At 44.6% G+C, this 14,470-nt stretch overlaps 1 protein-coding gene across 1 annotated transcript; it reads left to right on the top strand.

Annotated features, from left to right (window-relative positions):
* The first annotated feature begins 1,123 nt into the window (after positions 1 to 1,123).
* Positions 1,124 to 8,888, top strand: LOC123156308 (uncharacterized WD repeat-containing protein C2A9.03). The gene is made up of 10 exons (XM_044574444.1): positions 1,124 to 1,468; positions 1,568 to 1,771; positions 3,050 to 3,217; positions 3,308 to 3,394; positions 5,901 to 6,035; positions 6,168 to 6,278; positions 6,970 to 7,061; positions 7,145 to 7,250; positions 7,342 to 7,428; positions 8,196 to 8,888. The coding sequence occupies exons 2-10, from the start codon at positions 1,583 to 1,585 to the stop codon at positions 8,607 to 8,609; spliced, it is 1,389 nt and encodes a 462-aa protein (XP_044430379.1). The 5' UTR covers positions 1,124 to 1,468; positions 1,568 to 1,582; the 3' UTR covers positions 8,610 to 8,888.
* Positions 8,889 to 14,470: the final 5,582 nt, after the last annotated feature.

Here is a 14,470-nt window from a genome sequence, read left to right on the forward strand (position 1 = left end):
ACATGATTCTCCTATCAAAAGAGTGATACTCTCCGTAACTAATGTGATCCTCTCATCTAAAGAATGATATTGTCCATAATTACATAAACCAACAGACATATATACGAAATCAAACCAAAGCACGACATATCATCACGAGCATAGACTACCCTTTAATAGTAGATATCCGGACAATCATTGTTCCGGCTCTGCGTGAACCCCTCAATGACCAATAATACATTTCTTGCTCTAGAGTTGGAGCTGATATGTTAGCTGAGGTAAACCTTTTTCCTTCACATGGTTAGGTTTGAAGTGAAATTGTATGACAATGTGAGTCTTCATTGAACAAAAAATCTGTTTCCATGGGAAGAAAATCAGGATCTTCCATGGACAAGTTCAAAGACAACAATTTTCGATTCACAAGCCGAAAATATTTTCATGAATGTTATTCCTCAGCAAAATAGGAATTAAAGCATGGGACAGTGGACATATCTTAGAGCAACTTCAATAGCTCATGCATCCGTAAACGAAACTATCGTTTACGAGAAGTTATTAAGGTAAAAATAGCTCTCCAACAGCTCCCGTGAACCATTACGCACCAACCGCAACCTGCTCCATCTGATCTACCGTTGAGTCAGCCGCAGCCTTTGCAACGAGCACCATGTTGTTGTGCTCGCTCGCTTCGCAACATATCCTTCGTTTAAATGGGCGAACGGTTCCATACCAATCACAAACAGTTTGGTTCGATCTACCGTCGTCAGCCGCAACCTTTGCAACAAGCACCATGTTGCGCTCGCTTGCTCTGCAACATGGGCCAAGTTGCAAAGGGTGAAGATGGCCGCAGAGTCGGTTGACGCGTGCAGCGTGATCAGTCAGATAAACGCTAACGTGTTACACATTGAGAAAGTAAACATTTGGCCAAAACCAGACACACCAACAGTTAATAATCTAACAAATTACAGTCCACAAAGGGGCAGCGCTTGCGTGCTCCGACCCCCTCCTGCCCTAGAAAAACAGTGTTTGCTTGTTTAGTTTAGTGCGCCCCTCGCAGAAAAACACATGACGGGAAGAATAAAAAAGTACACGTACCATCAACCATGGGTGTCGTCAATCATCATACTCCTACTCCGACTCGTTGTATGGCTTCTAGAGGCTCCCTCCCGCTGTATGTATAGCGCGGCGGATCCCCAACATCCGTCCCCCGTCGCTGTCAAATTCCGGATCGAGCGTGCGAGCCCTCGCCTGCCGTCTAGAGCCTCGCTTCGCCGCACGGCACAAAAAGGGGAGCGCCAGCCCGCCCAGCCCCGCTGCCCTCCTCCCCTCCACACGTCTCTGCCCATCCCACCCCCACCCCCACCCCCATCCTCACCCCCGCCGCCGACGCAGCTCATCCCTCCTCCCTCATCCCCTCTCCCGCCAACCCGCGCTTCCCCGGCCCGTCCCTGCCCTACGCGCTCGGCGCCGCCCTGCCCCGCCCTGCGCAGCACAGGTACGGCTCCGGTTGCTTCGCCCGAGGCGCGGGTCCTCTGAGTGGGTTTGTCTGTGTCCGCGTGGGTTTCATCTGAGTGGTTTGGTTTGGTGCGCGCAGGTGGTTGATTGATTCATGGCCGCCAGCGTGCGGGAAGGTGCGGCGGCGGCGGCGGCCGCGGGGCACGCGGTGGACGATTACGACGTCTCGGACGGCGAGATGGACGTCGACGTCGACGTCGAGGCCGGCAGCGAGCTCCAGCACGCCGGCGGAGCCGGCGACGACGGCCGGAGGGACGGCGACGGCGACGACGAGTACGCGCTGGTCGGTAACCACGTTCCTTTGGGCTTGGTGTCGCGGTGGTGTTGGTGGTTCCGCCGCTTGTTTTCTCCGAATCGCGAATCTGAGCCTGCCTGCACCTGCAGTTCCGCTTTCAGTTATCTAATTGATTGATTGATAGGTTGTCGAGGTTTATTTCTCTTTATGGTATGATTCGAAGTTCAGCGCTGATATTGTTTAGGGCGTTTAGGAGTTTATTATCAGTGGCTTGCCTGTACGTGTTAGTGTAGCGGCTGGTTCTTCAGAAAAAATAAAATCATGGGCACAATTAGGAGGTTCGTCCTGAAATCTGATCGCGGAGGCAAGTTCGCAGTGCCGCGGTTTCAGCTTAGTTTTCTAGCATGTTTACCACTTCTACCCGGTGGGTGAGAGCTATCCGTTTTATAAGTTAAAAGGTCGCAGTAGTTTGCTATGCTACGACAAAGTAGAGAAACATAACTTGCCATCAACAAAAGAACCAGTATATATTCTAAAAAAGAACCACTATATTATGCGAGGCGCGCAATCACTCGTGCAAAACATGCGCTTGTCGCGAGAGGAACCTTAGTCCAGTGATTATACTCAAAAGGGTGCGGAAAAGCTACTTTTAGACCATGTGGCTAGTTTACAGTGCTGATATTTCCTCGCTTAGTCTTTTGTTGCCGAATTCAATAGTTATGATAAAGAGGTGACTTGATGTCAATGGTGCTTGTGGAGCAGATTAGTATTGCCCAATCATTCCAGCTCGAATTTGCTACTTGTGTTTATCTCCAGCCAATAATGATCTGGCTTACCATTCCCTGTAACGTCGTTTTCACAAGTGGCATACACTGCATAATTTTCAATGCCCCACTTCACCAGGCGTTGTAGATGCCATGTTTCAGTGCTTTTTGAATTGGCTAAGACCAAACAGCATAAAACATGGCTTTCTACTAGAAAAAAAAGGACCTGTGCCTTTGGCCTTGTTGATCATTCAACTGCTGAATAAAAATTAGCGCATGGGGCCGCCATGTTTTGGCGTATGCATGAGAACTATTTATGTAGCCGTACCTGAGTCTATCTAATCATCAAGATAACGACATGGTTGAATAAATTGTTACTGATGTAGCTCATTAAGGATAAATAATTGCTTTAAAAGTACTTTGTGTGATTTTTTGCCCTTTTGATATTTTAAACGCTTGGCGAAATTATAATATTGTTCAGGCCTAGTAGTTTCCGGTGCTTATATAAAAATATCCTAGTATATTAAGCTAAAGCGTATTGATATTTGACTGTTTTCTACAGCTCACCAGGATAACTGACACATCAGCAGCTGAAGCAAGGGCAGGAAAGGATATACAAGGTATACCATGGGAGAGGTTACAAATCACCAGGCAGGATTACAGAAAAGCTAGGTTGGAACAGTACAAGAACTATGAGAACTTCCCTCAGTCCGGAGAGCTCATGGATAAGGTCTTAATTAATATCAATTGTATCTGTCAATGTTTACTCTATTTTCTAGATGACCAAATTTCCTAAAAGGATCCTCTGAAATGTTAATAGTTGTGCAAGCAAGTGGAGAGCAGCAGCAAGTACTATGAATTTCAATACAACACTCGGATAGTGAAACCCTCAATTCTCCATTTTCAGGTGAGTTGTGATCTGTCTTCTGTTTAATGCAGGATTTGTAGTATGGCATACTTATTACATCCATTAGCATTACGTTATATGGACTTCCATTTTCCTTCTTTCGCATTAGCATTTATTGTGCTTTCTTTGCAAAGTTCTCTGTCTTATCTGTATCCATATCAGCAAGAGGTCTGAAAAGATAACTTAGTTTCCTTTTTTATGGGATCTCTGGTTTAAGGGTTCCACTAGAATGGTTTAACTTTATAAATTGTACTGCAGCTTTGAATTAAATGCTGCAGTGGTTACATAGAGTTTCGCATGAAACTGTTAAAAGGAGTATAACCCTGAAAATGGGCAATGGAGGTTATTGTGGATTTATAAAGCACTGATTGATTTGGGACATAGCTGGATATCTGTATCAATTATGTTAACTCAGCTCAAGGCCGGTGATGCAAATACAAAGTTATTCCACTTCCGTGCAACGGGCGGCAGCGCAAAAATCATACTCCTTTCCTCCACTCGGGCACCTCTGTGGTATCTGATCATAGAGATAAAGCTGATCTGCTCCTCAACCACTTCTGTTTGCTTCCTGGCATGAGTGAGGGCAGACCCTTCCAACTTGATGGTGATTTCCTGCAGCTGCCTAGGGCAAATCCGAGTCACTGAGACCCTCCTTTCACCATGGATGAGCTCAAGGTGGCCATTAAGGATATGCCTTCTGAAAAAAATCCCTGGCCCTGTCGGTTTTATAGGTTTATTCTTCAAGATGTGCTGGAGTACTATCAAGTTCGACCTCCTGAGTGCTCTTAACCAGCCGTTTGCAGTTAATGTCCAACATTGGAATTTGCTGAACACTGCTCAAGTTGCGCTTATCCTGAAGAAATTGCTGGCCTGCTGATTATAGACCGATCAGTTTATTGCAAAGCGTGACGAAGATTCTCAGAAAATTGCTTACCCTACGCCTTGCCCTGAGCTGAATAATCTCATCTCTCTATGTCAGAATGCTTTCCTCAAGAGATGCATCCAGGGCAATTTCCTACATGTACAGAATCTGATTCACACCTAAATCAGATCGAATCAAAGCCTGCCCGCTTCCTCAAGCTGGATATTGCAAAAGCCTTTGATTCGGTCTGATTTATTTGTTTTTCTAGTGAGTCCTGGTAATGCTCCTAGACGGCGTATTTTTTAAAGCCTTTGATTCTGTCGGTTTCAAGGCGCAGTTTGGATTTGGGCAGAAGTGGAGAGATCTCATTGCCGTATCTTTGGCTTCCGCCTCTTTCTGTGTCCTCAACGGTGTACCTGGCATTCTTTTCCTGCACTGACTACCTCCGCCAGGGTGACCCTTTGTCGCCTCTCCTATTCTTGATATTGCCATCGAGCCGTTCAAGATCCTCAAAAGGGTGACGAATGATGGAATTCTGAGTCAGCTGTCCAGCCGCCATGCAAGGTTCCATGTTAGTATCTGTGCTGATGATGTCGCCTTGTTCATCAACCCTGTGAGAAGCGATGCCCTGCACTCTGTTCTTGCTGCTTTTGGTGATGTTTCCGGCCCGCGCACAAGTTTCTCAGAACCAATTTCCTTCCATATCCACTGCTCCAACCTGGATATCAATGACACTTTGGTATCCTTCTTGCGTGATCTGGGGGCTCCCTGCCATGTTCCTATCTCGGGCTGCCTAGTACAAGGAAATCCAGTAAAATTCAGATCCAACCTGTCCTCGACATTGGCTGCTAAGCTTGCGGGATGGAAAGGAAAGCTTATGACTAAGGCAGGTTGTCTGGCTTTGATAAAGTCTGTTCTCACCTCCATCTCCAGAATCTGGCAACTCAAGATGGAGCCCAAGGTGTTTTTTTGGCTATCTGGTATCTGCACCGAATTGGTTACTAACGGTGGATCACCTGCAAGCCCGGGGTTGGCCACATGATGATTGGTGTGCCCTGCGCGACCAAATTCTTGAACCTGCGGTGCACCTATTCTGTCTGTGCCCTTTTGCTAGGAAAGTCTGGCACCTGACCTGTTGCAGGCACTCAAACCTGAGGCCTAGGATTTCTAATCTTCAGGGCTTGATGTCATCTTGGTGAAGCGCTTGAGCTTCTGGACCTAAGAAGGCTGCGCTGACGGCGTCTTATGCTGCTTGGCATATCTGAACGAGGGCAATAAAATTATGTTCTCCAACCAAACCCTTAATCCACACCAGGTTGGTTGCCTCGTGGAGGAAAGCCTCCAGTCTGTAACTGGCCCCTTGCACAAACGCAGTGTTTATCCCTTGTACATGCAGCACACTCGTTTAGCAATTGGTCTCTTGGACTCTTGTGCTCTTGCACCTGTACATACACTCTCCGCTTAATCTATAATGCAGCAGCAGAACTCCTACCAGTTACAGTAAAAAATGATGTAAACTCAATGTGTTTGTCTGCATTGCATTATATCTGCCTCATTCTCTACTGAAGATCAGGCCAATTAGATGTATCTATTCATATGATTCTTAATGCTGCTCGCACTGATCAACCCTTTTTTTCATTGTAGCTTCGGAATTTGTTATGGGCAACTTCAAAGCATGATGTTTATTTCATGTCGAATTCCACAGTAGGCCACTGGTCGTCATTGTCTCACAAAATGACAGATGTTCTTGATTTCTCGGGGCATGTTGCTCCAGCAAAGGTTTTCCTCTTTTAAAGTTCCTGGTGCTTCCTTCTGATCAGTTATTCTTATTTTTTCTCCCAAGTTTGACGTTCTGTTTGTTGATTTATACCGATTATGCAAGTAACCTATATTAATTTGTTGGTTACGCAGAAACACCCTGGCTGTGCACTAGAAGGGTTTACTGGCGTTCAAGTTAGCACACTTGCAGTAAATGAGGGTTTATTGGTCGCTGGTGGTTTTCAAGGAGAACTAGTTTGCAAGGTAAGGTGTTAGGCAGTGTTACTATTACTGTAACCTCCACTTGAATTCTGTATCTGCTGCATTTTGTTTTCTTCCAATTTTCTTCTATTTGTGCTAAGTATTTTATATCAGAAGTTACAAAATGGTCAGAAATCATCCTTATGGCCTGTTTGAAGTAAAGGTTTTTGTTACATTTTATAGGAATATAATCCTCTAGAAAGTTTTCCTATGAAGTTTTCTTTGTGATTGTTGGATTAGCTTTGAAAAAATCCTATATGAACTCTTCATTCACCTTTGGAGAGTTCGAAACATCTAGTCAACCTCATGTTTTCAGTAACAAGTTCAACCTCTTCTCTCTAGTCAAGAAGTGTTTGCCTGTAAAGTTGAGGTGGAGCTTCCAGATAGATATTTTAACTCCCGTAAAAAAATCCAGGAGACATGATATCCAATTCCTGTGGTTTTACTATTTTTACGTATTCCCACTCTGCATTCTAAACTGGTCATATCCCCCTTCTGTTGTTAGGCTGACATATACTCCCTTAGTATATGGGCAGCAGAGTAGGAATGAGAAACAAAAGAGACACTGCATAAGGGGGTAGTATATAGGCAGCAGACTGCCCTTAATTTTTCTTTAATCGGATACCTGATTTATATAAATGGTAAATCATGAATAGCAGGCTGACATGCTCTGCATTTCTCTGTCTTTATGCAGAGTCTAGGAGAACGTGATGTTAAGTTCTGCACAAGGACTACTTTGAGCGACAATGCTATCACAAATGCTATGGATATACACAGATCTACAAGGTAAAAAAATCACTTGCAGACCTCGCATCTGAAGTTGTAGATATTGTTATAGAAATCTGAAGGTTTGCGAAATACTCATGTAGTGGAAGCTTGCGCATTACGGTATCGAATAATGATTCTGGTGTTCGTGAATTTGACATGGAAAGATTTCAGCTCTTGAATCACTTCCGTTTTAACTGGCCAGTGAATGTAAGTTCTATCTCTTCAAGATCACATAAAAATTTCAGGTTATTGTACCTTTCTTAACTGTTCCCCTTGCCTGTCGTTCCCCCAATGACAGCACACATCTGTGAGCCCGGACAAGAAACTTTTGGCAGTAGTTGGAGATGACCGGGATGCTCTTCTTGTTGATTCACGAAATGGCAAGGTATTTGGCTAGTATATGCTTGTTATCAGCCATTATCTTTTGTAGGTATCTCAGATATTATTATGTTAGTCTTATTATACTATTGGCTCCTTGCATTACTAGTAAAGTGAGATGTAAGCACCTTAATTATATTTATGACTTCATTGAAAGGGTTTCTTGGTGTATTCTTTTTTCTTGGACTTCCATTCCTACTGTGGAGAATGATGTACATGCATCAGTCTTGCTTGTTTCCATGCACATAGGGCACTAGTCATCAGATTCTCTGTTTTACCTTTCCCCCTGCAAGATTTTGCCAGTCGTTTGTTTTTGTAAAAATTGCATATCATGGGACATTATTGTGTTGGCAATGCCTAGTTTGAAACGCGGAGCTTTCAATCATAAATCAGCTATGCTGGTGATCCTCTTTGGAAAGATCAAAGTGGAGTCAGGGGCTTGGAAATTTGCGACAAATAAGATTTTGGTGCAAATGATGTCCTAGTTTTTCTTTTCATTTCTGTACAGGCTTCTGCCCTCCATGTTTCATCTTTATCGATAGAATAAGATTTGGTGCAAATGATGTCCTAGTTTTTCTTGTGCATTTCGCCATTCAATCGCTTTTATTTTTAATTTTTGTACAGATCTCTGTCCTCCATGTTTCATCTTTATCGATAGAATAGGCAGAGCTCAGGTTTTTTTTTATTTTCATGCTCATGGTGTCGCCGGCATTATCTTGACTGTTGTGTTATCTGGACAGAGACATCAGTATTCAATTTTTCTTTCCTGTGCAGGTAACTTCTACCCTAGTTGGCCATCTGGACTACTCGTTTGCCTCGGCGTGGCACCCAGATGGTATCACCTTCGCAACCGGAAACCAGGACAAGACCTGCCGGGTGTGGGACATCCGGAACCCGTCGACCTCCCTTGCAGTCCTGAGGGGCAACATCGGCGCAATCCGGTGCATCCGCTACTCCTCGGACGGGCGGTTCCTGCTCTTCTCGGAGCCCGCCGACTTTGTGCATGTCTACAGCGCCGCCGAGTGCTACCGGAAGCGGCAGGAGATCGACTTCTTCGGCGAGATCTCAGGGATCTCGCTCAGCCCGGACGACGAGTCCCTGTTCGTGGGGGTGTGCGACCGCGTCTACGCCAGCCTGCTGAATTACAGGATGGTACACGCCAACGGGTACCTGGACTCGTACATGTAGAGGAATAAAACCTTTGTGTTTGATGTGAAAGAAAGAGCGCCAGAACTGCTGAAAATCTGAAGATCTCGCTCGGCCCCGGATATGCCAGCGTGCTCCATTACAGGATAGTCCGTGCCTTCGGGCACCTGGACTGGACTCTGTACATGTAGAGAAAGAAAGCTTGGTGCTAAGTTTAGCGTGTTCGTGTAAAGGAAGAGCGGAATTGCTAAAAATCTGCCGAACTGTAACTTTAAGGAGATCAGTATGGAATTTATACCAACTTCAAGTTCGAACGCAAGCTAACTCGAGTTTGAGTGAGCTGAGCTGAGGTTGGGTTAGCTCGTACTCCTTTCGTCCGGAATTACTTGTCATCAAAATGGATGAAAATAAATGTATCTAAAATTAAAATACATCTAGATACATTCATTCCAATGACAAGTATTTCCGGACGGACGGAGTATAAAATAGTACGTATAATTTGAAGCGCCTTCAGTTAAAGTATAAGATGCAACCGTGCATTCCACATTCCAATGACAAGTATTTCCGGACGGATGGAGTATAAAATAGTACGTATAATTTGAAGCGCCTTCAGTTAAAGTATAAGATGCAACCGTGCATTCCACGAATTATTGTCTACGTGAATCGTTTTCCCTCTAGAGACAGATGGGCGACTAGAAACCCTAGCCACCACCAGGAGAGCCGAGCCTTCTGGTGCCGTCTTCCGGCGGCTCCCCTCTGGCCGACGACCTCTTGGTGGTGAGGGACTGAGGGGGTTCACCGGATTCCGTGCATGCGGATTGCTTAGCTTTAGGTTTTAGGCCCCTAGTAGCTCATGATTTCGGTCGTTTGGCATTCTTAGCTTCGGCGGTGACGGTGACAACGCTGAATAAAGAAGCTCCAAATACTTACCTGATCGCCTTCTTTATGGTCGATGATGAATTTGAGAATTTATAGTATGTTCAAGCGGGGAAGTCGTGGTGGCGACTGGACATCTTTATGGTGGACTTGTGTCTTTGGCATCCGTCATTGCGACTGCATGCTCTAGCGTCGGAGTTGAGCTTGGGAGGTAGTTTAGGAGCGGATGCAGAATGTGGTCTGTATCGGGAGCTGCATCTGGAAGACGGATCGTATGTTGGATTCATGGTTGATGCCTCATGGGTATGATTTTCTTCTCCGGCGTCTTAGTCGTGTGGGGGCTGCCATATCGAGCTCGATGGCGTGTATGAGGTGCTTGCCCGGCTAGATTCTTTCAACGGCAATGGCTTCACCTTTGGAAAGCTACTTTGGAGGTCCACATAGCTGCATATCAGTAATAGAGCCGCATCGAGCTCGTGTGAAGAGGTGATTCAATGCATTTTTCTTTGGTGGCTGTTGCGGTGGTGCCGGAGGCAGGCGTAGGAGTTATGCTCAAGGGATTCGTCGATCTTTGGTTGTAGGTCTTTTTGGCTGATGGTCCTTTGTGCAGATGCTAACGTTCTGTTATCTTTCTAGCTTTGTTAAGTCTGGTGCCTACGAAGCTGTATCTTGACCTTCGTTTTATGAATAAGACATGTATTACCTAAAAAAAAAACTGTGCATTCCACTAAGCCCTACACTACACTAGTTGATTCTCGATATACTTGTATGCGGGTTTTCGCCGGCTCCTGCTTGCATCCCTCTGGTTTGAGCTGCTCTCCCTTGACTGATACCAAGCCAATCTGGGGCCATTTCCATGCCAAACAATTTTTTAAAAAGATTTCGGTGATCCTTTGTGGCGCTATCTCCTCTGTACCAAAATACTTGTAGTTAGGGAATTTGTACTAGTTTCACCACCCACAAGTATTTCGGTATAGTGGTAGTATCTTAAATTAAGGCACAACTAATTAATCTAATCACCTTACTTTGGCAGGATGTTAAGGGTGAGCAAGACCAAACAAGACGAACTGAGTAGCTAGCAACAGTTGATGTGAAATCCCTACTCAATATTCATCATTTTTCTTGGTCAAACATAGACATGTTTGACTTTTAGAAAACAAAATATGCATTGTATTCTGGAACAGAGAGAGTATATGAGACAATTTCCTATAGCCTTTCCAATCAGTTCCACCAGACAGGAACACTCCTGTACGACCAGAGCTTCTCACTGACCTATGATGACATTCCCTTTTCAGAGAGAGAGAATTTCTTATTTGACCCATTCTTAAAATCTAGTTTTCTTTTTGACCTTAAAAATTTTATTTTTCCTTTTTTGACATCACAACTTTATTTTCTTCCTTCCTTGACACATCTGTCAGTTTTTGCCGTTAGCAGCGTTAACTGTGACTGGAAATGTCCTTACCCTGCTAGGACGCTAGAAAGGAAAACTGGTTGACCGAAACGTCAAACAGGGGCGCTGCACTGGGTCACACCCCCGATTCCCTCCCTACTCTCCTCGATTCCCCGTTCCTCGATCCCTAACCCTAAAAAAATTTCGCGGATGGAGGAGGGCGTGGCCAATGCTGCTACTGGTCGCGGGATGGACGGCGCGGTGGAGGGCGTGGCCGACGCTGCGTCGGTCTCGGCCTCGGTTGACTATGGCGGGGAGGCGAAGGGCGGCCATGGCGGGGAGGCGGAGGGAGGTCCAGGTGTGGCGCCGAAGCAGGTGAACGGCGATGGTGCGACGGCCTCGGATGCAAGTGCTCCGTAATGGCTACAAGGGTAAGTGCCTGTCTTCTCTATATTTGAGTATTTGCTACCATGATACGTCCTTGAACGAACAGATTACTTAGAGATGGATCCAAAATGCAACATATTTGCTTCACCTTCCTTGACATGATTTTTCTCAAAACGCAACACTATTTTCATATAAAACAGTGTACTTGAGATGGATCGAAGATGCAACAGAGTAGTTAGAGATGGATATTTGCTGCCAAATCTAGAATGAAACAATAGACAAAGATTATGTTCATATAAAACAAATATGTTATATTGGATAATGTGTTTACACATGGCACTTTTTTATTTAAAACACGAAGCAAGTATGTTCATGCACAATTGATCTTTTGCTTTTATAGGATGGATCCAAATTCAACATATTTGCTGAAAATCAAATTGCTTGGCAACCCAAAAAAACTAGGAAGGATATCAAATGCTTTTGTTATGATAAGGTTATTGATTCCGACATAACAAATTATAATGACTTGGTTGAATCAATCGTAGAGCAGTACTCGCCTCGTTATTTGGAAGTTGCACATGTTCAGTACTATGATCCTTTTCTTAAAATCTACCCCATCCGACCAAGAATTCGTGTCTATGTTTGAGAAACTCTCTAAGACAAAGGTTGTGCACTTGTTTGTTGCATATTGTGATCCATCTGAACCATATGAGCCTATCACGGAGTGGCATAGTGATGCGCATATCCAACCTAGCAACACAGAATAAGACGATGATGATTATCTTCGCAACCCAATACCTGCGAATGAACATGTTGGTGTTGATGAGGAAAATATTTATTTAGATGATGATGATTATCTTCGCAACCCAATACATGTACCTCTTATCATGGTTCCCTGTTCCGATAAAGAAAGGGACGAAGACTATGTTCCTGGTCATGAGAGCGAGGATGAGAGCGAGGATGAGGGCGATGAGGAAGTAGAGGAAGATGAGGAAGTGCACGAGGCAGAGCATACACCACATTTAGAATATGATAAATTAGATCATCTAATGATCGAAGGAGGAAAATATTCCAATATGATAGAGTTTAAGTTGGCGCTTTCTCAACATGCAATCAAACATGAATTTGAGTTTAACACCGAGAAGAGTGCACCACATAGGTTCAGCGCTTATTGTTCAAGAAGGAATGAAGGTAAGTGTCCATGGAGGATATATGCTTCTACAATGGAAGATAAGTGTCCACGGAGGGTAAGCTGCTAGCCTTGAGGGAACTATATGGTGATTGGGATACAAGCTTTGATAATCTGTATAGTTCTAAGGCACAAATTGAAAGGTGCTGCCCCGGTAGCATAGTGATAATTGAGCACCACACAATAAAAGATAAAATCAGAGTTAAGAGATTTTTTGTCGCTTTGAAGCCTTGCATCGACGGTTCCTTAGTGGTTGCATGCCATACTTGGCAGTAGATAGCACCTTCTTGACAGGCAGATTCAAGGGGCAACTGGCTAGTGCTGCCGCCGTTGATGACCAAATATGTCATCTTTATGTGAACCTCGACTATTGTATGTCACCTTTATGTGAACCTGAATGTGTGTAGATGACCAAATATGTGGGCTGTTTGCATATATGTGAACCTGGAGCAATTATGTGTTTTTTTGTTTCCATATGTGTGAATCTGCTTTGAATATGTGATAATTTTTGCCTATGGGAATTGTACAGGGGATACGACTACAAAATACAAGGGAGGCTCTGTCCAAATTTTTAAGTTGAAATTGAATTTGTGCATATGTGTACTGTACAGGGGATATGCCTCCAAAATACAAGGGAGGCTCTGTATAAATTTTCAATTGAAATTTGTGCATGTGTGTATTGTACTGTACAGAGGATAATTGCAGATTTTGTTTCATTTGGTAATATATTCTAGTTCATATTGCCACTGTTTTTGACTTCCATTTTGGCCACAAAATACATCAGGGGTAAAATGGACTTTTCATGTTGTATTTAATGGTGTTAGTTGGCAAAACCGATGGAAATGTCATAGAGGGAACAAAATGAAGTTTGAGTGTCAAAAAAGAAAAATAATAATTCTTTTAGGGCAAAAAAGGGAACCAGATTTTAAGAGAGGGCCAAATAAGGAATTCTCTCCTTATAGTTGTCTGTTGAAATAAGTTGCCCCCTTCCTAGCTTATTTTAGAAGCCATTAAGGATTACTCCCTCCGTCCGGATTTATTGGGCCTGTGAGCCAACTAGTGGAGTCTCTATTTGTAAGGCCCGAGCAATTAAAACACTAAGTTTTCTCCTTAACTCTTGGGCTATTCGTTGTGTTGATTCCAATGAAAGGCATGCAACCAATTAAATCGTTGGGCGTAATTAGGGCGGGCAAGTATGCAGCCAATTGCGTCCAAGCGCACACATGCAGTCATTTAAACCATTGCAATTAATGCCTCTAAATTGTTGCGCACACATGATGTATGCCTTGGTCTCCATGCTTTGGCTCTCGGGCCCAATAAACCCGAACGAAGGGAGTAACTAGTAGGCTTCTAAAATAAAATTTTATTTAGACTTTTAGAATAAATTGGGGAGGGGCAACTTATTTTCCACAGCCAGCTATAAGCCCCAACAAGACTGGCCCTTTGTTGTCGTTGTGTGGTTGACTGTTTGGTATGGATCCATGCGTGGCATACACGGTGAGGGCTTCATCGATGATCATTAAAGATGAAGTAAGAGTGTGTTTTTTTTTGCGGGGGAAAGATGAAGTAAGAGTTACAGAGTGATCACGATGACACATGTTGGCAACCTCGACGGTGGTGTTTCTTCTCAACTGTGTGCGTGAGGTTTTTATTCTTAGCCCCTTCGTAATGGTGGTGCCCGATTGGCTGATATCGTGACGGCCGATGCGCTCGTAAAAGCATCTCCAACAGACGCCGAATATTAGCGCCGCGCCCAAATCACAAGTTTAGCTTGTGCGGAGTTGAAAATAGCACTCGAGCATACGCTCAATAATAGAACACGCTGTAAAAAGTGTTCAGCGTGTCGGACGAAACTGGATCGCAAGCCGTATATTTGGCGCGTGAGCTTCAGCGCGCTGAACTCCTCGCGTGCGCGCGCAAGCCGGCCATGGGCGGCGGGGCGCAGGCGCGGCCATGGCCACGACAGTGGCATGAGCGGGGAGGAGCGCGGCCACGGCAGGGCGGCACGGCCACGGCCACGGGCGGCGGCGAGAAGGGGAGGAGCACGGGCGGCGCCACGAC

The sequence above is a fragment of the Triticum aestivum genome, chromosome 7B, assembly GCF_018294505.1.
Source record: "Triticum aestivum cultivar Chinese Spring chromosome 7B, IWGSC CS RefSeq v2.1, whole genome shotgun sequence".
In the NCBI taxonomy this organism is placed as follows: Eukaryota; Viridiplantae; Streptophyta; class Magnoliopsida; order Poales; family Poaceae; genus Triticum; species Triticum aestivum.

Excerpts from the sequence above, each read along its gene's own strand:
- LOC123156308 (XM_044574444.1), top strand. The coding sequence starts at position 1,583 with ATGGCCGCCAGCGTGCGGGAAGGTGCGGCGGCGGCGGCGGCCGCGGGG. Across the intron at positions 3,395-5,900 it reads CCTCAATTCTCCATTTTCAG|CTTCGGAATTTGTTATGGGC; the intron begins GTGAGTTGTGAT and ends TTTTCATTGTAG. Across the intron at positions 6,279-6,969 it reads AAGGAGAACTAGTTTGCAAG|AGTCTAGGAGAACGTGATGT; the intron begins GTAAGGTGTTAG and ends GTCTTTATGCAG.